This window comes from Genypterus blacodes, unplaced genomic scaffold, assembly GCF_046128005.1.
Source record: "Genypterus blacodes isolate CSIRO-AG114 ecotype Tasmania unplaced genomic scaffold, CSIRO-AGI_Gbla_v1 ptg000010l_1, whole genome shotgun sequence".
NCBI classification, from domain to species: Eukaryota; Metazoa; Chordata; class Actinopteri; order Ophidiiformes; family Ophidiidae; genus Genypterus; species Genypterus blacodes.
In genome coordinates, this window is record NW_027466824.1 from 735,697 (window position 1) to 755,000 (window position 19,304).

At 50.5% G+C, this 19,304-nt stretch overlaps 2 protein-coding genes across 5 annotated transcripts in view; both read right to left on the bottom strand.

Moving 5' to 3' along the window:
* The window catches only part of sdccag8 (SHH signaling and ciliogenesis regulator sdccag8), a 33,405-nt gene extending 20,182 nt beyond the window's left edge, over positions 1 to 13,223 (bottom strand). For all 3 annotated transcript variants that reach the window (XM_076158731.1, XM_076158722.1, XM_076158740.1), the window contains exons 1-13: positions 12,043 to 13,223; positions 11,515 to 11,673; positions 11,293 to 11,378; positions 11,048 to 11,161; positions 10,791 to 10,916; positions 10,540 to 10,635; positions 10,314 to 10,378; positions 10,005 to 10,205; positions 9,665 to 9,803; positions 9,304 to 9,456; positions 8,902 to 9,036; positions 7,879 to 7,995; positions 7,343 to 7,485 (exon numbers count right to left, since the gene is read on the bottom strand). In XM_076158731.1, coding sequence (XP_076014846.1) covers positions 7,343 to 7,485; positions 7,879 to 7,995; positions 8,902 to 9,036; positions 9,304 to 9,456; positions 9,665 to 9,803; positions 10,005 to 10,205; positions 10,314 to 10,378; positions 10,540 to 10,635; positions 10,791 to 10,916; positions 11,048 to 11,161; positions 11,293 to 11,378; positions 11,515 to 11,673; positions 12,043 to 12,109 — 1,601 coding nt within the window. In that variant the 5' untranslated portion in view covers positions 12,110 to 13,223. The remainder of the gene's footprint in view (positions 1 to 7,342; positions 7,486 to 7,878; positions 7,996 to 8,901; positions 9,037 to 9,303; positions 9,457 to 9,664; positions 9,804 to 10,004; positions 10,206 to 10,313; positions 10,379 to 10,539; positions 10,636 to 10,790; positions 10,917 to 11,047; positions 11,162 to 11,292; positions 11,379 to 11,514; positions 11,674 to 12,042) is intronic.
* A 2,005-nt stretch (positions 13,224 to 15,228) lies between these two features.
* tnfaip3 (tumor necrosis factor, alpha-induced protein 3) overlaps positions 15,229 to 19,304 on the bottom strand; it is an 11,307-nt gene continuing 7,231 nt past the window's right edge. For both annotated transcript variants that reach the window (XM_076158701.1, XM_076158709.1), the window contains exons 7-9: positions 18,569 to 19,304; positions 18,235 to 18,440; positions 15,229 to 18,131 (exon numbers count right to left, since the gene is read on the bottom strand). The exon at positions 18,569 to 19,304 is cut by the window's right edge and continues 172 nt beyond it. In XM_076158701.1, the coding sequence (XP_076014816.1) occupies positions 17,766 to 18,131; positions 18,235 to 18,440; positions 18,569 to 19,304 (1,308 nt within the window). In that variant the 3' untranslated portion in view covers positions 15,229 to 17,765. The remainder of the gene's footprint in view (positions 18,132 to 18,234; positions 18,441 to 18,568) is intronic.

A 19,304-nucleotide genomic window follows, 5' to 3' on the forward strand; every position in this document is an offset into this window, starting at 1 on the left:
AGGATGAAGATGAAGATGAGGATGACTCGATAGTGTCGCGACTGAATATCAGATACTGAGAGTCCAACCAGGACGACCAAGAGAGTTCATCTGTCTGCAGACTGAAACACAAAAACAAAGAGAGAGGGAGAGAGACAGAGAGAGAGAGAGCAGGAAAGAGAGAGAGAGAGAGCAGGAAAGAGAGAGAGAGAGAGCAGGAAAGAGAGAGAGAGAGCAGGAAAGAGAGAGAGAGAGAGCAGGAAAGAGAGAGAGAGAGCAGGAAAGAGAGAGAGAGAGAGCAGGAAAGAGAGAGAGAGAGAGCAGGAAAGAGAGAGAGAGAGCAGGAAAGAGAGAGAGAGAGAGAGAGAGAGCAGGAAAGAGAGAGAGAGAGAGAGAGACAGAGAGACAGAGAGAGCAGGAAAGAGAGAGAGAGAGCAGGAAAGAGAGAGAGAGAGAGAGAGAGAGCAGGAAAGAGAGAGAGAGAGCAGGAAAGAGAGAGAGAGACAGAGAGAGCAGGAAAGAGAGAGAGAGAGAGAGAGAGCAGGAAAGAGAGAGAGAGAGCAGGAAAGAGAGAGAGAGAGACAGAGAGAGCAGGAAAGAGAGAGGGAGAGCAGGAAAGAGAGAGAGAGAGCAGGAAAGAGAGAGAGAGAGAGCAGGAAAGAGAGAGAGAGAGAGAGCAGGAAAGAGAGAGAGAGAGAGCAGGAGAGAGAGAGAGACAGAGAGAGCAGGAAGAGAGAGAGAGAGCAGGAAAGAGAGAGAGAGAGACAGACAGACAGACAGACAGAGAGCAGGAAAGAGAGAGAGAGAGCAGGAAAGAGAGAGAGAGAGAGAGAGAGAGAGAGAGACAGAGAGAGAGAGAGACAGAGAGAGAGAGAGACAGAGAGAGAGAGAGACAGAGAGAGAGAGAGCAGGAAAGAGAGAGAGCAGGAAAGAGAGAGAGAGAGAGAGAGAGAGAGAGAGAGAGAGAGGGAGTGATGTCGTCCCCGCTCCGTCTCCTCACCCACACACCCATGTGATCTCGGCCCCTCTCCTCTCTCAGGCCTGTAGAGCGACACACAGGGAGGGGCCTCTACAGCGTCCTCCAGAGTGTCCTCCTCTACGTCTCTCCTCACTCATTCAGCTCTACAGCGTCCTCCTGTCCTCCTGTCCTCCTGTCCTCCTGTCCTCTCCCCCATCACAAAGTCTCCCTGCTGCACCCTACGTCTCTCTCCTCACTTCCTGCCTTTCTCCCGTCTTATCCTCGCCGTCCCCTCGCCCCCGGCGCCATCAGAGCGCTGCCCTGCTAACTACCAGGCCCGGCTGGCTGCGGCCACAAAGGGCGAGCGACAGAGAACGGGGCGGACTGAAGGTGAGACGAGAAAGAGAGAGAGAGAGAGAGAGAGAGAGAGAGAGAGAGAGAGAGAGAGAGAGAGAGAGAGAGAGAGAGAGAGAGAGAGAGAGAGATGACACAGAGCACTGATGTGAGGGAGAGGAAAAGAGAAGAGGATCAATCATGTAGAGGACCGAAAGAGGTCAAAGAGAGAAATTTAAGGGAAAAAGAGAGAGAGAGAGAGAGAGAGAGAGAGAGAGAGAGAGAGAGGTTGTGTTCTGGTGGATTAAAGCTGTGCCTACTGGGCAGTGAGCAGGATCACTGATGGAGCCACACAGGGCATGAGGACGCACATATGAAGATGCCCAGATGACAAGGGACACACACACACACACACACACACACACACACACACACACACACACACACACATCATGGACGTGTGTTTTGTTACAAATCACTTTTCAAGATACTTCAAGGTGTTTTAGAAGATTTACATCTTAGAAACACGGGATGGATGAAAGAGAATGAGGTGCGTGTGTGCGTGTGCGTGTGCGTGTGCGTGTGCGTGTGCGTGTGCGTGTGTGTGTGTGTGTATGTAGGCCAGTGTCCCAGGGCTCTCTTGGCCGGGCTGACAACAGTTGTAGCCGACAGATTTGCCTCCATCTTGCCTGAGGTCTCCCAGTCAGGCGATCTGTCCATTATGTGGTGAAATCCTCTCTCTCTCCCACGGGCGGAGCAGAGGAAAGATGGAGGAACTGTTCTCTCCCCCTCGTCTGATCGATCTGGACTGCAGAGGACACACACTGTCCTCTCTCAATGAAGACAGGAGACGAGATGAGGTACAGAAGCTGAAATGTGTGTCTCTAAACAATGAACGAGCAAGAAAGAGAGAGAGACAGAGAGAGAGACAGAGAGAGAGAGAGAGAGAGGGAGAGAGAGAGCGAGAGAGAGGCAGAAGAGGAGAGTGGGAGAGGTGAGAAGGCAGGATGGCAGAGAGGGCACTCTGACAGCGAGGAGAGAAGAACGCGGCAAGGTCTCGTCACCGGGCCAACGGGCCCACCACTGTCAACATCACGGCACTGTGTGGTACGCACAAACACACACACACGCACACACACACACACACACACGTACACATACACACCCGGCTGGCCAACGGCCCTCCCAGCTGCCCTATCCGTAACTGTCTGATTAGTTGTGCTAAGCAGCCCCTCCCCTGCCAACCATGGTGCCATCTGCTACCCAACAACATGGCTGCCGACCAGACCAGCATGCACACACGCACACGCACACACACACACGTGCAGAACACACATCAAGCCTCGTACCTGGCACCGCCCCACTGCTGTCATACAGAGACACACACATCAAACTTCACAGACACACGTGTAGCCCAAAGGTATCAACACTTGACACCAGCACAAAGGAGAGAACACGGGCTTCTGATCGCACGCTCGCAAGCCATTCATCTACACATGCAAACATCATGAAACACACAGGCCTAGAGCAGGGACACACACACACACACTGACACACACTGACACACACTGACACACACACACAGTTGCGATAGAGGTTGTGTGTGGTGACAGTGGCAAAGCACCGCCAATGCCAGGTAGACAGAGGGATGCTGTGTTCAAATGTGTGTGTGTGTGTGCGTGTGTGTGTGTGTGCTCACTGGCAGCGCTCAAAGTTCATTAAGGCCCCCGCCTCTCCTGAGCTACCTCAGCCTGCGTGGCGCCCCGGCCCTTTTATTCCGGGCCGTGATTGGACAAGGGCCTCCCGCCGAGTTGGTTTGCAGCAGTTTTGTCGTGCCCAGATTTCGCTCGCTGCTCAAAGCGAGCCTCTGGCGGGACGCGGCATCTGCTGCCTCACCTTCCTCATTTACACTTCTCCGCCCTCACACACACACACACACACACACGCGCGCACAAGAGCGAGCAGGCGGCGAGGTCTGTGTGTTCGCCGCCTTCCCAGACCACGCATCACAAGCCGCGACCCAGAAGAGAGAGAGAGAGAGAGGGAGAGAGAGAAAGAGAGAGAGAGAGAGGGAGAGGGAGAGAGAGAGAGAGAGAGAGAGAGAGAGAGAGAGAGAGAGAGCAGCAGCAGCGTGACATTTTTAATAGAGTTTAGTGAAGTTTGTGTCACAGCGGTCGTCAGTCTGCAGCTTTTGTCTCAGTTGCTCTTCGTCTCAGTCACTCCAGTTCAGGGACAAAGAAAGGAGAACACGACCTTAAAGCAGAGGAGCAGTGTCTGTCTCTGTCCACCTGTCCACCTGTCTACCTGTCCACCTGTCCACCTGTCCACCTGTCCACCTGTCTACCTGTCCACCTGTCTGCCTGCTGGCCTGTCTGTCTCCCATAAACACTGTGAACATCATTTGCTCACATTTTTAATTCCTCAGCGATGTCATGGTTTGGCCCAGATGCAGTTAGAGATCAGCAGCAGAAGATAAGAGCCTGCATGGAGCTGATAAGAGTCCAACCAGCAGAAACACTGAGGCCAAACATCTCCAAGAGTGTGAGGGACCTCTGGACCCCAGGAAGGTTTGGGGGCCTTGCGGTCCTTCTGTCCTGATTGCATTCACACATTCCAGCGCGGGTGTGTGTGCGGAAAGGAACGTGACGTCGAGCAGCTCAGTGTGTGGTCACGACAGAGGGAGAAGAAGAAGAAGAGGAGGGAAGACAGGAAGGAAAGGAAGACCAGAGCAAACAAACAAACAAAACAAACTTAGTAAAGCCCCTCTGCTGGGCTGGGGCTGGGACTGGAGTGTGTGTGTGTGTGTGTGTGTGTGTGTGTGTGTGTGTGTGTGTGGTAGGAGATGTGAACAGAGTGGCAGGGATTAGGACAGATCCTAGGCTGTCCAACTCACAGCTGGCTGATGATCCAATCCTGGAGCCCAGCGCAGCACCAGCCGCCGTGGGACCCCCGGACGCGTGCATGCATCTGTGTGTGTGTGTGTGTGAATGATCCCATTCCGCATGCCTGTCTGTCTGTACAGGCATGTGGCGCGTGTGTGTGTGTGTGTGTGGACTGATGTGTGTTTCAGCGTGCGTATATGGACTGTATGTGTTCATCAGAGAGGGAGGCGGCGCTGTTGGAAACCAAACAGAGGCTGTGTGTGTGTGTGTGTGTGTGTGTGTGTGTGTGTGTGTGTGTGTGTGTGTGTGTGTGTGTGTGTGTGTGTGTGCTTCATGTCCCCTGCTGCAAGGCGAGCTGTGATCATTTGGGCCACAAGTAGAGGAGAGAATGAAAGAGGGGAGAGGCGAGCAGAGAGGCAGAGAGAGAATCAAAGAGCTGCAGTCCAAGAGCTGGACAGACAAAACCACCCCCCCCCCCCCCCAGCCTCACTACCCCGGGTCACTCTCTCAACTCACACACACACACACAGACAATAAAGCTGCACACGCACTACCCTGGAGTGAACAGCAGGGGGGGGGGGGGGCACAGAGGCAACACTACAAATGAACTACACACCTAAGATGTTTATAATACCAGAGGGCCCACAGATGGAGAGAAAGAGAAGAGAGAGGGAGAGAGAGAGAGAGAGAGAGAGAGAGAGAGAGAGAGAGAGAGAGAGAGAGATGCAGGTAGAGAGAGAGAGAGAGAGAGAGAGAGAGACAGGGAGAGAGAGACAGGGAGAGAGAGAGAGACAGGGAGAGAGAGACAGGGAGAGAGAGAGAGAGACAGGGAGAGAGAGAGAGAGAGAGAGAGAGAGAGAGAGAGAGAGAGACAGGAGAGAGAGAGAGAGAGAGAGAGAGAGAGAGAGAGAGAGAGAGAGAGACAGGGAGACAGGGAGAGAGAGAGAGAGAGAGAGAGACAGGGAGAGACAGACAGACAGGGAGAGAGAGAGAGAGAGAGAGAGAGAGAGAGAGAGAGAGAGAGAGAGGGAGAGAGAGAGACAGGGAGAGACAGACAGACAGACAGGGAGAGAGAGAGAGAGAGAGAGAGAGAGAGAGAGAGAGAGAGAGAGAGAGAGGGAGAGACAGACAGACAGGGAGAGAGAACGATACAAACACGATATGTAAACGTGTGTGTGTGTGTGTGATTGCATGGTCGTTATATGATGGTATGACCTCATCATTGGCTGCTGCAGACAGCAAAACACACACACAAACACACACACACACACACACACACACACACACACACACACACACTCTATCTCAGGTTGGATGTGTGTGAGTGCAGCCTGGCCTGGCCAGCCGGCCCGCACTGCCGTTCCTCCTGAGTGTCTCCATGGTTGCGTTCACTGATGATCTTTCCTGCTTTACCCCTCCCTTTAGCTCACAGACGTGTGTGTGTGTGTGTGTGTGTGTGTGTGAACCTTCACTACAGTCTCATAACTCTCAGGGCTCTTAACTCCACACAGAGGAGAGGAAACAGGGGAGAGTAAGTTTGAATCCTTTACCCCAGCAGCTTCCTGTGCTCAGACAGGAAGTGAGCTGCAGTTTAAACGCTCCAGCCTCTGACTCCACCTTTGCTTCTGTGAGGCTGAGAGTGAAGCTGCTGCCCACAGACCGGGGAGAGAGACAGCCGTATAAAAATCTGCATTATAAACGGCTTTGGGCGCTAACGAGCTGAGCTGAGTCTGAACGGCCCCGGGCTCAGGCCAAGTCAACAGCTGTCAAACATCTCACACTCATCTGTGGACAGATGAAACCATAAAGTCTCTCATGCACACACACCCACAAACGGTAGAGCGGTGGTTCAGTCCACTGGTACAGGTCAAAGTCATCATGTTGTCACATTAATATGCATGCCATTCTCCACAGCTGGTTGGAAAGAAGATACACACACACACACACACACACACACACACACGCACACACACACACACACACACACACACACTCCTTCATCTCTAAAACACACGGCAGCGTTCCGTGCAGCCAATGTGTCGGCGCTGGCCAGCTGACAGACAAACACACTTAAACACAGATCAGAGCCGGGAGCAGCGACGAACACACGCGCTCTTGCCAGGCTGCCGCACACACCCGCCCGCACGCACACACTCCGCTACACAAACTCGCATCCCCGCTGCCTGTGACGCGGCGGGGCAGCGTCGCCACATCTGTGCCCATCTCAGACACCTCGGCTCAGGGCTGCAGGGGTGAGAGAGCGCCCAGGGCGGCTGGCGTGGGCCGGGCCTGGCCCTGGCAGCCGAGAGTGTGGAAGAGAAACAGCAGCCAGCGGAGGACAGGGGGGGAGGGGGGGAGGGAGGGAGGGAGGGAGAAGGGAGGAATGCAGGATGAAAGGACGGAAGGGAAACGGGGAGCGGAGAGAGAGCGGAGGAGAGATTAGGATAAAGACAGAAGGACAAAATGGAGGGGAGACAAACAGATCCAGGGATGGAGGGAAAGAGAGAGGAGGGGAGGGACGAAGGAGAGCAGGAAACAGGGATGGAAAGATGGACAGATAGGAAGACATGATGGAAGATGCAGGGGGGAGGGAGGGGAGCCGGTAGTGCCCGCCGTGAGAACGGGTGCAGGGCACTGGCAGGTGGCACCGAGGCCAGGCTGTCCAGTGACCATCAGCCACACAGTTCAGCCTGTGTGTGTGTGTGTGTGTGTGTGTGTGTGTGTGTGTGTGTGTGTGTGTGTGTGTGTGTGTGCGTGCGTGTGTGTGTGTGTCCACGCCAGGGACAGAAGACAGGCTCAGGCGCCATTTTGGCTCGGCTGGAGCTGTGGCTGGGTTGGGCTCTGGCCTGGTCGCACAGAGCAGGCGGAGCATTTGTGTGTGTGTGTGTCTGTATGAATGTGTGTGTGTGTATGTGTGTGTTACATTATGTTGTGGCATGCTTAATAGGATTAGAGGTGACCTGGTGAGGTCCAGTTGGTACCGGGACCATGGCACAGTGGCGTGCGTGTGTGTTTATGTGTGTGTGGCTGCTATAATAGGATTAGCTGTTACCTGGTGCGGTACAGTTGGTGTGCTGGTCTGAACTGGACTGGACTGGGCTAAGCTGGGCAGGAGCTGGGCAGAGGGGAGAGCCGTGTGTGTGTGTGTGTGTGTGTGTGTGGTGGCATGTATAATAGGATTAGGTACTACCTGGTGAGGTGCAGTTGGCGCTGGGCGTTTGCCAGCTGTTCTGCTAGGCTCAGGGCTTCGGCCTGCCATTGGCTCCCGTCCTTTTGGACAACGTCCAGATGCTCCCGACAGCCAACCAGCTCTGAGCTCAGCCTCTCCACTTCCTGTCCCACAGAGATGGAGGGAGAGGAGGTGAGGAAACGCTTCACAACAACTCACCTCATGCCCTCGGACAAACACAACGATAGGAAGAGCGAAGGACGCTGACGACACTCAGAGCTTTAATCATCCCAGGCTCATTTAAAAAGAATACGTCACCTTTAAACAGCAGGGACATCATGAAGAATCTACTGTTTATACTGAAACACTGCCTCTGCATTGCAGCAAATGAAGCCGTGCCTTCCAAACAGGCTGACATGCAAACAAACAAGGTTACACTGCCACCATCTTAGAATAAGCTTCATGCCTAATGTTGCTTCAATGCTCCTAACATCTTCCTCACATATAGAACCATAAACAAATGACTCAACAAGTGAAGAAAGGGACAGAATACGGACCTGTGCAGCCTTTTCCATCTGCCGTGTGGTCTTGGTGTTGAGCTCGCGGAGCTCTCTCTCTGCCTCCTCTCTCCTCAGCTGAGCCCGGCTGAGCTGGGAGCGCAGATCCACACACACCTGCAGAGGAGCGAGTTCAGAAGCAGCAAATGCTTTAAATTCACATAGATCACATTTGATTCAGATTTATGATCTCTTTCCTGATGTTACTTTCCCTGCTGTGTTATTTATCTGTAATCCTCCGTGTTTCAATGAGCTGATTCAAGATGATCTGTGATTTTGACACGTAGCTGCCAGATACAGACGATTTATTATCATCAGACTTTAATCATCTTAAATGTAAAGCAGGAACAACAACAGTGTCTCCAGAATGCTTCATGTTGGGCATTTTATCTATCATCATCTATCATCTTATTTATTATTATTATTCTCCAGTGTGTTTTATCTTCCATCTTATTTTATATTAACTAAGTGTTTTTATCTTTATTATTTCATGTCATTTCTTCATTATAAAGCACTTTGAGCTGCGTGTCTTGTATGACAGGTGCTTCATAAATTAAGTCATATTATCATGATCGTCACATCGTCTGAGGATAGCGCAAAATATACAAGTTCTTCACTTTAAGCAAAGCTTCTGTGGCCATCAGACCTGTGTGTGTGGTTTCATTAGTGAGCATTGATAAAAGTCATTTGAAATTATAATCATAATAACATTAAACATTCAGTTGCAGCTTTAATTTATCTCATTTGTGCGAACAGGGTGAATCACTTCTTCTCAAAACAGACAGAAGAGCAAACCTGGACATAGCTAAAGCTTTGCTGCCACCCAGTGGACACACAGGAGCATTACAGGGAGAAAATACACCGAGTCTTTATCTGTCTTTATGTACGAACCCAGCAAAAGTGCTTTTTAATCTTTCAATGCAAAGCTACAACAGAAGACCCAGCACACTTAACACAGGCACACACGCGCACACCTGCACACACACACACACACACCTGCACACACACACACACACAGAGTACCTTAGTACGTTCTTCTTCCTGACTGGTGAGTCTTTGCAGCGTGTCATCCAGCTGATTTGTCAGTGAGTTCTTCTCTCTGCTGGCTCTTTCTAACAGCCCCTCCAATTCAGCCACACGCTGGGAAAGGCTGGACACCTGACACACACACACACACATACACACACACACAAGCAACACAACACAAAATCAATTTTCAGCTCCACTTAGACTCGAAAATGCAACTGTGAGGCCAACAAAACAAACGCCTTTCTAAAACCTGAAGCAATGAAGTGACAGAGCAAACGTTCAATATAAATCTGGTCTGTAGGTAAGTAACACGTTTGGTTTATCAAGAATTGTACAACAGCAGCTCCTCCGTCCTCCTCCACACACACATGGATGGAGCAGTGGGTCGGTTCTCACTGTGTGTGCCAGCTCCTCTTTCTGTTTGCGTGTCTCGCCCCGGGCCTCCTCTCGGGCCTGGGCCAGTCTCTCCTGCAGGGCCTGTGCTTCTCGCCCTAGCTGCTCCCTCTGTCGGGCCAGCTCCCTGGACATCTGCTCGCACTGCACCTCCACCTGCAGGCACACACACAACGCAAACACACACTGAGCCTCAAAACAGACAACAGACCAAGTCCAATACACTAGGAAAGAAAGCAGTGGGCTGGTGTGTGTGTGTGTGTGTGTGTGTGTGTGTGTGTGTGTGTGTGTGTGTGTGTGTGTGTGTGTGTGTGTGTGTGTGTGTGTGTGTGTGTGTGTGTGCGTGTGTGTGTGCCTGTCTCACCCTGACTTTGTGCAGGTTTGTTTCCTCTGCCAGGTCCACCGCCTGTTTGACCTGCAGACAGGCGGACCACTCCCTCTGCTTGGCCTCCTGCTGGCTGCTCCGCACTGCACTCAGGACTGCCAGCAACTCATCCCGTTCTCTGCAGGACGGAGAGGCGACATGGGGGAAACACACATGTACAGCATTACATAACAAACCAGATAAAATAGAGTTATAAACATATAGAAGATGTGATAATGGGACGGTGTTAAAAAAATCAACTCTGCCCAAATGTTATTCCCTTATATTTATATAAATGAATAACTCCAGTGTGTGTGTGTGTGTGTGTGTATCCACTGACTTGGTGAGTCTATCAATCGCCTGGACGTGCACATTAGTGTGAGTTCCAGCCAGGACAGCTTCATGCTGGGCGCACTGCAGACACATTCCTGCCACACGGGGCGCTCCGTTGGCCCTCAGAGCCTCGGCTGCCTGAGCCTCCCGCTGTCTCAGACGGACTCTTACATCCTCACACTCTCTCTGACTGACGGCCAGCTCCTTCCTAAAAGGGGGAAGTGAGAGACATGATGAGGAGGAGGAGGAGGAGGAAGAGAGGTGAGAGAGAAAAGTGGGGCAATAAAAGGAGAGGGAGCACATTTGTGTGACCGACCTGAGAGAGAGGACCTGAGCCTCCAAGCTTTCAGTCTGGGCCTGGTAGATCGACTTTAACTGCTCCTGGTGAACACACACACACACACACACACACACACACAGACACACACACACACACACACACACACACACACACACACACAGGTTTAATCACTACAACATCTCACATTTAGCAGGAATGATGTCATCTCTGTAATGGAGATGAGGTCTGAGCACAAACGTACCATTTCATTTTTCCACGCCAGCTTTTCTGTCCTCTGCGACACGCCAAAGGTTTGGTTGAACGAGGTTTGCCTGTTGGCGGCCGTGCTGTCATTCACCTGAGGAAAACACGGGGACAGGCGGTGAGCCAGCGTTCCCTTGGCGAACACGTTACACACACACTGCTGATGCCATTTAGAGTTAGAATCAAATAAGCACATACAGTATGCATACTCTCATCACTCACACACACTCACACACTCACACACAGTACCGTGGAGCTTAGCATGGTGTAATCTTTCAGAGTTTCCTCCGCCACTTTGGATTTGAGGTGTGACTGCAGCTTTTCGTTCTCCACCACCACGACTCTGATCCTCTGTTTCACCCCCTGCAGCTCCTCCTGAGGTCACACACACACACACACACACACACACAGAAGACATGAATGACAAATGAGCCAAACACACCAGCACACCAGTACAAATATAAACACACACACACACACACACACACACACACACACACACACACCTTGCAGAACTTGACCTCAGCCTCCAGGTGCTGGATGTACTCTGACTGGTTGTAGATCATTGGGACCAAATCTTGATAGGAAGGCAAACTGGACGTTCCCTCCTCCTGTGTTCTCTAAACAGGTTTGACGTTGGAGAAAGAATTGTTAACCACATTAAACTATAAAGAACTTAACAGAACTATAAAGTTACTGGGCCTCTCCTTGGTCTGATGGAGCGACTGTGTGCTCTCTGTCTCTGTGGTACCTTGGGTGGGGAGCGTCTCTTTGAGGGAGAGGAAGAAGCAGGCATCTCTCTGCTCTGTTTGAGTAGAAGGCTCTTCAGTTGATTGACTAAACACACACACACACACACACATGGAGTCATCAGAACACGCCGACTATATGCCAACACAAGCTCACCAGCAGCTCAGTGAATGTGTGTCAGGATGAGCAGGTCAGTTAGCAGCAGCCTGGACAGGAACATCACCTGCGTCACTCTGTGTCTTCTGAGTCCACACAGCTTCAGCCTCAGAGGTGAAGAGGCCCCTGTCTCCATCTCTGCTGCTGCCCCCCTCCTCCTCCTCTCCATCAGGGCTCCGCTGCTCCAGAGCACTGCTCAGCTGCTGGATGCTCTGGTTGGCTCGCTCTGTAAGCCACCACGACACGATTCTTGATTTAATTTATTTCATTTCATTTTGACTTATAAAAGAAATTTCAGAACAATTGCAATTCAGTGTTTCTGTGAACCTTACACTGCATTAGGTTAGACAATGTATCAACAAAGGAACAGGAAACACGAATGTTTCTCGTAGTTTTGTGTTTGCTTGACAAAGAGGGCAACAACAACAACAACAACAACAACAACAGCAGCAACAGGTGTCAGTGACGTGAGTGTTAGCATGTCCATCTGTTAGCATGTCCGCCACAAACAGCAGCTAGTCAAACTCTGAGACTAAACAAACGCATTCAATGACAGCTCGCTTTAACAGTTTTAATGAACTGCAGCACAACTTACGCCTCAATTCCTTCTGGTGAACCTGAAGCTGTTCCGCCTCTTCATCATCTGAGTCCAGAGGTTTCATGATATAAGTTTAAATACGTTAAGAGCTAATTGCTAATTGTAGCAGCAACAGAGCTACGCTAATGTCAACAAACACTCCGGGGTTAACGGCCATGTAGTAGCGACGACGGGAGCTTAGCTTTGTCAAACCTTCGTAGCCAGAGGGGCGGCGTTTCTTTTTCTTATTTAAGTTTGAGTTGACCGCCCTCGCCCGGGATACGACGCATTGTTGGTATAGCAAAACAAGCGCAACCATCATCCGTATTTGATTCCATTTCCGTAAACGGGCGGCGCTAGTGTTGTCGGGATATGTAGTTATTAAAGTAACAGTGCCTGCGCGTGCCCTACTGTGGTGAATGTGCTGTACTGCAGCCTTGTATTTAAACTTCTTTGTAATTCAATACAGTAAAGCTGAAGACTGAAGTGTTTAAAACTATGAAACTAAAGATTCAGCTCAAAATATTGTTGCGTATTGAAAATAATAATAACTAAATATTTGCACTGCAGTATTTAGCTTTTGAAATTTGGTTTCTTCAAATCTATCATATCCTCAGCTATTTCAAAAGCTTTCAAAATATAGTAGAAATATTAATTTAGTACTAAATATTTGAGTTTTCAGCGTAGAACAAGGCCATCACAAGAATAGAATAGCAACATGTCATCTAAGACAAATATTCCAAACATGAATAAATGACACATGGTCCTTTTACACACTTTTTCTGGAGAAGTGGGTAATACTGTGTCTTAAAATATCTCCTTAGTAAATTAGATTTGACAAGATGAAACTTTAATGATCCCTTTGGGGAAATTGGGCCATTGCAGCAGCGGCGGGGAAAAAGATCCAGGTAAGAAAATGAAACAGGAGAACTGAAGAGGAGTGAATGCAATGCAATAAGGAAGTACAACAAAGGAACACACCCAGGACAAAATGACAAAACAGATAGGAATCCTGGCAACAAGTCAACGGGCCAACAAGCCAACAGGCCAACAAGCCAACAGGCAGCAGGGTTATGCAGGTGATCTGGTCACACTGGTTCATGTTAGGCACTGATGCACACAGGAGTTGATGCTGTAGTTGATTATGCATCACTTCCCCCCCTTTATCTTATCATGGCAGTTCAGTGAGTCATTACAGAACACCCTTAAACCCTTTCAATGTACCAAGATGGGTTTAGGTTGCGAAATTCTGTACATATCAACATTTCGCATGAAATGTTGCAAGGTTGATGACGCACAACCGCACTTTTCATGAAGCATTGAGTGAACAGGAACACAATGCAATCAAGTTGTCCACAATCACAAAGTTTGTGCAATTTCGGGAGATATGTGTGCACACTACACACACACACACACACACACACACACACAAATGTACACATGTACTATTTCAATAACAAATATAAAGTGCCTCATCTCAGTGTGTTTGGGTGCTGGAGCCCTTTCATTCCAAATTAAAGTTCCTGGCAAAAACACCCAATTCAGCAAGTTTCAGATGACCTAAAAATGATTGTGAGCGTGTGTGTGTGTGTGTGTGTGTGTGTGTGCATGAACATGTGTGAACTGAAACTGTTCAGCAGAAGGTTGTATCTAAGATCTATGATTGCTGCTGCTGACAACAGGGTCAGAAAAAGGTAAAAAGGTAACCATGGATACAAGTTCAGATTGCACCAGCGCAGAAAACTTCCTGTCAAATGAGACTTGGCTGTAGCCTTCTCTTGATCTTAGTGACATTTTATAGATTTGACATTTTATATCATTGTTGACAGTCAAAGTTTAAATTCAGAGTTTAGATGTAATGGATGCTAAATCAGAGATCTGCTGATTCACAAGAACATGCCAAGATTTTAATCCAAACCAGGTCACTGACACACAACTTATTGCATTTGGCATTTATACATTAGGTGTGCAGAACTTCTTTTCCGCTCCAAACGAAGTAGTGCCACAGATCCACAGGGCTCCAGTGAGAGACACACTGATCTGCTGAATGAACGACAAGTAGCTTCAAAATGCCACCACTGTCAAAAAGTCTGATGTAAATGGAATTCCTAAAAATGAGCCACACAACAGTTCAATCTCCACAGGTGAACATATTTACTGTTGCAGTCAGATGTCAGAAACAGCGCTATCTAGTGTTCTTTTAGGGGTTAAATTGGGAAGAACCGGGATGTATTTTCTTCTTTTTAATTCTTAAATGTGAGTTCTGTTCCTGTACTTCTAATGCACCGCCTGCTGTCACGGCTTCTTGCTAAGTATTAATGTAATGTCAACACCTATTAAATGTCCCTGATCTCAGTTTATCTTAAAATAATTCAGGCTATATGTGATCATGTATAACAGTTTATGTATTAATGGTTAAATTCAGAAGTGAAACAGTAGCAGGCTGCAGCTGAACAGTTTGAGTGTTGGGGTATTTCCAGGAAACCACATCAGTCTATAGATCTGACTGTGGCGCTGCAGGCTGTCCTCGCTAAGCTCTGTCGCTCTCCCACTCTTGTTAAATGTCACCTTTACCCTGCCGCTCCTCAGTGTCACCCGTTCATCTCCCCTCTCTTCAAACTCCCCCCTCCCACCGCACCGCCCACTCATCCTGACTGAACTCTTTGTAGAGGGGTGGGGGTTCCCATTTATTTTTAAGCCCGGGTGCCTCGACATGTGGCTGGAAAAAAAAAGTACCTGAGAAATCCCTGTGTTTGGTATGGAAATGTGTCAAAATGAACAAAGGCGTGAGAGGAGGAGTGACAGAGAGAGAGAGACGCTGCTCAGAGAGGAGAGGTGCTGCACCTGATACAGGCATGTGATGTGGAGCACTGCCTCCCTGATCACTGATCTGAGGACTGGGTTGCCTACACTGGAAACAGATTCAGTGCTGAAAGTGAGGCGATGGCTTCCAAAAGAAAGAAGAGTTGGACAGCACAAAGCTCAACAGAGGGAAAATGGTGTAAGAAGAGTGCAACGGAAACACACGGGTGTACAGCATGTGAGAGTGCATGTAGGCACAAAACACATGCTTTATGATGTTGCAACACACACACACACACACACAGAGAGAGAGAGAGAGGGAGAGAGAGCGAGAGAGAGAGAGAGAGAGAGAGAGAGAGACAGATGGACAGAATAAGAGGAAGAAGAACCACATGAGTCAGATTTCAGATTTCTTAATAAAAATAATTCATTTCAGGACAACATATAAATAATTATTGAATCACACAATACAGATATCTTGATATGAATAAATACTTAACAAATAAAACAAGGCTTTTTTTCATACAATACCCTATTGTCGAAAGGTCACACAGAGAAACTTCCACACACTCCAGTTTGCATGTTTCTGTTCCACCTCACGCTTTGACGCGGACGCTCTCTTCCTACAGCTGGAACGTCCCTAAGCCAGTCGGAGTACCATTCCCTAAACGCCTCAGCAGCTTCCACCAGTCATGTGCAACGATGTAGAGCCCCCATCAGACCACTAACTGGCCCGTCATTGATTAAGGTTTGTCTAGAGGTGATTAAAGCACACAGAGATCTAGGTGCAGGCCGTCCGCACTGTGCCGGCCCGACAGCTTCAGATACAGAAGAATGAAAAGGCAGAGCCACAGCCCGGTTATCTACGCCGCCGCCGCCGCCGCCGTCTAACTCCAGCCACAGAGCGACATCTGCATACAGCCACAGCTCTGAGGGACTGAGAGACACAACGGCTCCAACTACTGTCAGTCTGGATTCACCTCATGTTCTTATGCTTCAAGTCAACTTTAGAGATCAATAGTTCTTATTTGAATGAAAACAAAGGTTGTGTACAAACGTGAGATCTTGAGCCCTAATTTGTTGTTAAACATCGTCTACACTAGGACTGCTTGATGTCGATCTATGGCACAGTAGTTAGTTCATTAGATCGGTCCAGGGCGGCCATCTCAAGGAGGTAACAACAACGACGACAACTGTTTGGTTGATGGCACAAAAACAAACCCAGATATATTCAAATACCTTAGAAACCCCAAAGTAAACTAAACAGGAATGTCAGCTTTGTGTTTTCTAAATGCACACTGTGCGTTTTATGTGTGTGTGTGTGTGTGTGTGTGGTAGAGATGAGGCAACAAGTTGGAAGGTCCTACAATATGGAGGGAGATCCATACTCTTAGAAGAAGAGGGAGCGCTGATCCAGGCCTGATCCGGCTCCTCGGCTCCGTCCGGTCTCACTCACTTCTTAATTAAAGGCAAAACTGATCGAGGATCTCGGCCTCGATACTGCGCTGTCATAGCAACAGCGCATAACACATTCAGATAGACGAGATTGGCCAAAGCACAAAGTGGGATCGTGTGTGTGTGTGTGTGTGTGAAGGTGGAGAAAGTGTTGGCTTGGCACATCCAGAGGGGCGGAGCCAAAGAGGAACAGGTTTGTTTACCTACACAACACCTCAGGCTGAGGGCGCTTACAATCTTACAGAGCTGTGTGTGTGTGTGTGTGTGTGTGTGTGTGTGTGTGTACATGTGTCTGTGTGTGGCTGTAAAGTAGACAACACTCCAATTACACCATTCTTAATGTTGCTATCCTGTAGCCACCTGAAGTCACAAGACCTCTGTGTGTGTGTGTGTGTGTGTGTGTTTCTAGGTGCTATGGTGGTCAGTAAACAAGAAAACAAAGACCAAGGCAACAGATGTGTGGTGGGGAGTGGAGGGAAGGAGAGGAGGAGAGGAGGAGCGAGAGCGTCTCTGTGTCTGCTGCTCTCTGCCTTCTGCCTGCTCATGTGGGCTCCCAAGGAGAGGCTGGTGGTTCTGCACACGTAGCACCAGGTTAGCAGGGCCCGGCCCCGTCTGTCTCACACTAAATCTCTACTTTACACAGCCAGATGGATGAAATTACACCTTTACCTGGTGTGAAAGTATAAACTCTAACTGCAGATCTCTGATTCTGAAGTCTGAACCCTTTTGGTCCCGTTTCACATATTGCCTTGTGGGTAAATAAACACGTCGCCCTGATCCGTCAGCGCTCTTTGGGAAGCTTTGGCTTGATTTGTTGCGACCCCGGCTCTCTACTGCCCCCCCACCTGTTAGCTGAGTCACTGCGTCCTCTCTGCGCCCTACAGAGCCGCTGCTAGACAGACAGACAGGCAGGCAGGCAGACAGACACACAGATGGTGAGACAGACAGACAGACAGAGGACAGGGGGAGAGGGGGAGGGGTTATAAATCCTTGGCTGTGGTTCTAGAAAGCAATGTCAGATGCTTCTTGTTATGTCAACATACAATCATTTTGTCCGGCACGAGTCGCCGCCGTCGCCGCCGCCGCTGCTCGCCTCTAAATACATATGATACACACGTCAGCTCTGACATGAGGCCCGACCCCTCACTGTGGAACTCTACACACCAGAGCAGATGGTAATAATTGCACAAAGAGGTATTCTGGAGGCCATGTCTACTGTGAACACACACACAAACACACACACACACACACACACACACTCGCTCCCCCCCACGTACACACACTCTCTTCACATTCTACATGGGGGGGTTTAGATTTTCAGGCCATAAGGTTACTAGTTAGTCACTAGCTAGTTAGTTAGTTGGTTAGTTAGTATCGGAGGTGCATTGACTGGCCCGATGTGGCTCCAGGAAGCGGCGCCGCATCTCCAGCGTTGCGAGCAATGTCTCATCCGTGTCGCTGGGTGTGTGTGGGTGCGTTTGTGGTCAGCCGCGGTAGATCTGTTTGAAGTGGTCGCACTCGTTGCAGTAGCCCTGTTTCTCTTGGTTGGCGTAGTGGTCGCAGCCCTGCGTCCGGCACCGCTGCTTCGACTTCTCTTTGGGCGCCTGCGCCCGCCGGCCTCCCTCCCGCCCCTGACCACGCGTGTGGCACTCGGGGCAGAGGTCTGTGCAACCCGGGGACACGTTGCTGCAGCCGCTTCGCCGGCACTGTGTCTGGGTTTGGGTCTGGGTCTGGGTTTGGGTCTGGGACTGCTGGGACTGCTGGGTCTGTTGGGTCTGTTGGGTCTGTTGGGTCTGTTGGGTCTGTTGGGTCTGCTGCTGGGACGATCTGGGTTTGGCTGCTCGGTCACGCTGTTTCACAAGAGAGAGAGGGAAACAAAGACTGTTGAAAGGTCGCCTGACAGACTGAGGTGTGAGGGTGAGGGAGCGGGGCGAGCAGGAAGCAGACACCTACCATGACCGGAGGAGGAGGGGAGTGCGGCGTGCGCTGTGCCACCTGGTTGAGCCGTGCACTTTGCTCTTTGACGTAGCATTTGTCACAGTAGCCCTCCAGCATGGCTTTACCCACAGCGCCGCAGCCGGGCCCTCGACACCGCGAGGCGTTCTGGAAGCCCGCCTCCACACCGTGACGGCTCTGCACCGGGGCCGGGGGGGTCAGGTCTGGAACACACACACAGAGAATGAGCCGCGTGTCACCATGTGAACCAAAGTGGCTTCATCTGATTTGAGCCTGGATGAAAACGTCACAATAACAGAGTGAAGAGTTTCACTTTAGTGTCTGGACTTACGGTGGTTGGTCTGATAGTCTACGTAGCAAATAGTGCAGAAACCCAACTTCTCCGGCGTCCCAAAGAACTGGCAGCCGGACCTTTTGCAGGGCCGTGCCTGAGTCCTGGGGTTGGTCTGCAGAGGCTCCCCCATCTCTGGAGCCTGCTGCCTCTGCATGCAGGGAGGACACAGGCCGTTGAAGATCCTGAACGCCTCCTGCCTGCACATGCTGCAGCGCTCCGTCTCTGCCTCCCGACCCCCCCACTGAGTCCAGCCGGGTTCTTGTGCCGGGTGGGGGACTACGGGAGCCCCCCCGATAGGGCCCGGCGGTCCCGTAGCGGCCGTTCCGGCTCCGGGGGGCCCGTGAGTCTGCCTGGAGTTAAAGCAGCGCTCGCAAAGTCCGTCGTGCTCCACGCTGAGGGTGAAGAGGCAGCCGGGGGTCTTACACTTCATGGCGTGAGTCTCGCTGTACAGGCTGAGGCTAGGGGCGGTGGGCGGGGCAGAGCGGGGGCTAGATAACACCACCACTCTGCCAGAGGAGGAGGACGGCGGGCTGCCGCTCCGAGCCGGCCGCGAGCTCGACTCGGCCTCCGACATCACCATCACGCCGACCCCTCCCTCCCCTCCTCCCCCCTTAGTCTGCACCACGCCCTCTATCCTCATCCGCCCGCCCGTCGTGGCCTGTCTCTTCTCAAAGCACTCGTGGCAATGTGGCTGCGTATCCACGGAGACGTAGAAGGTGCAGCGCGGCGTGGC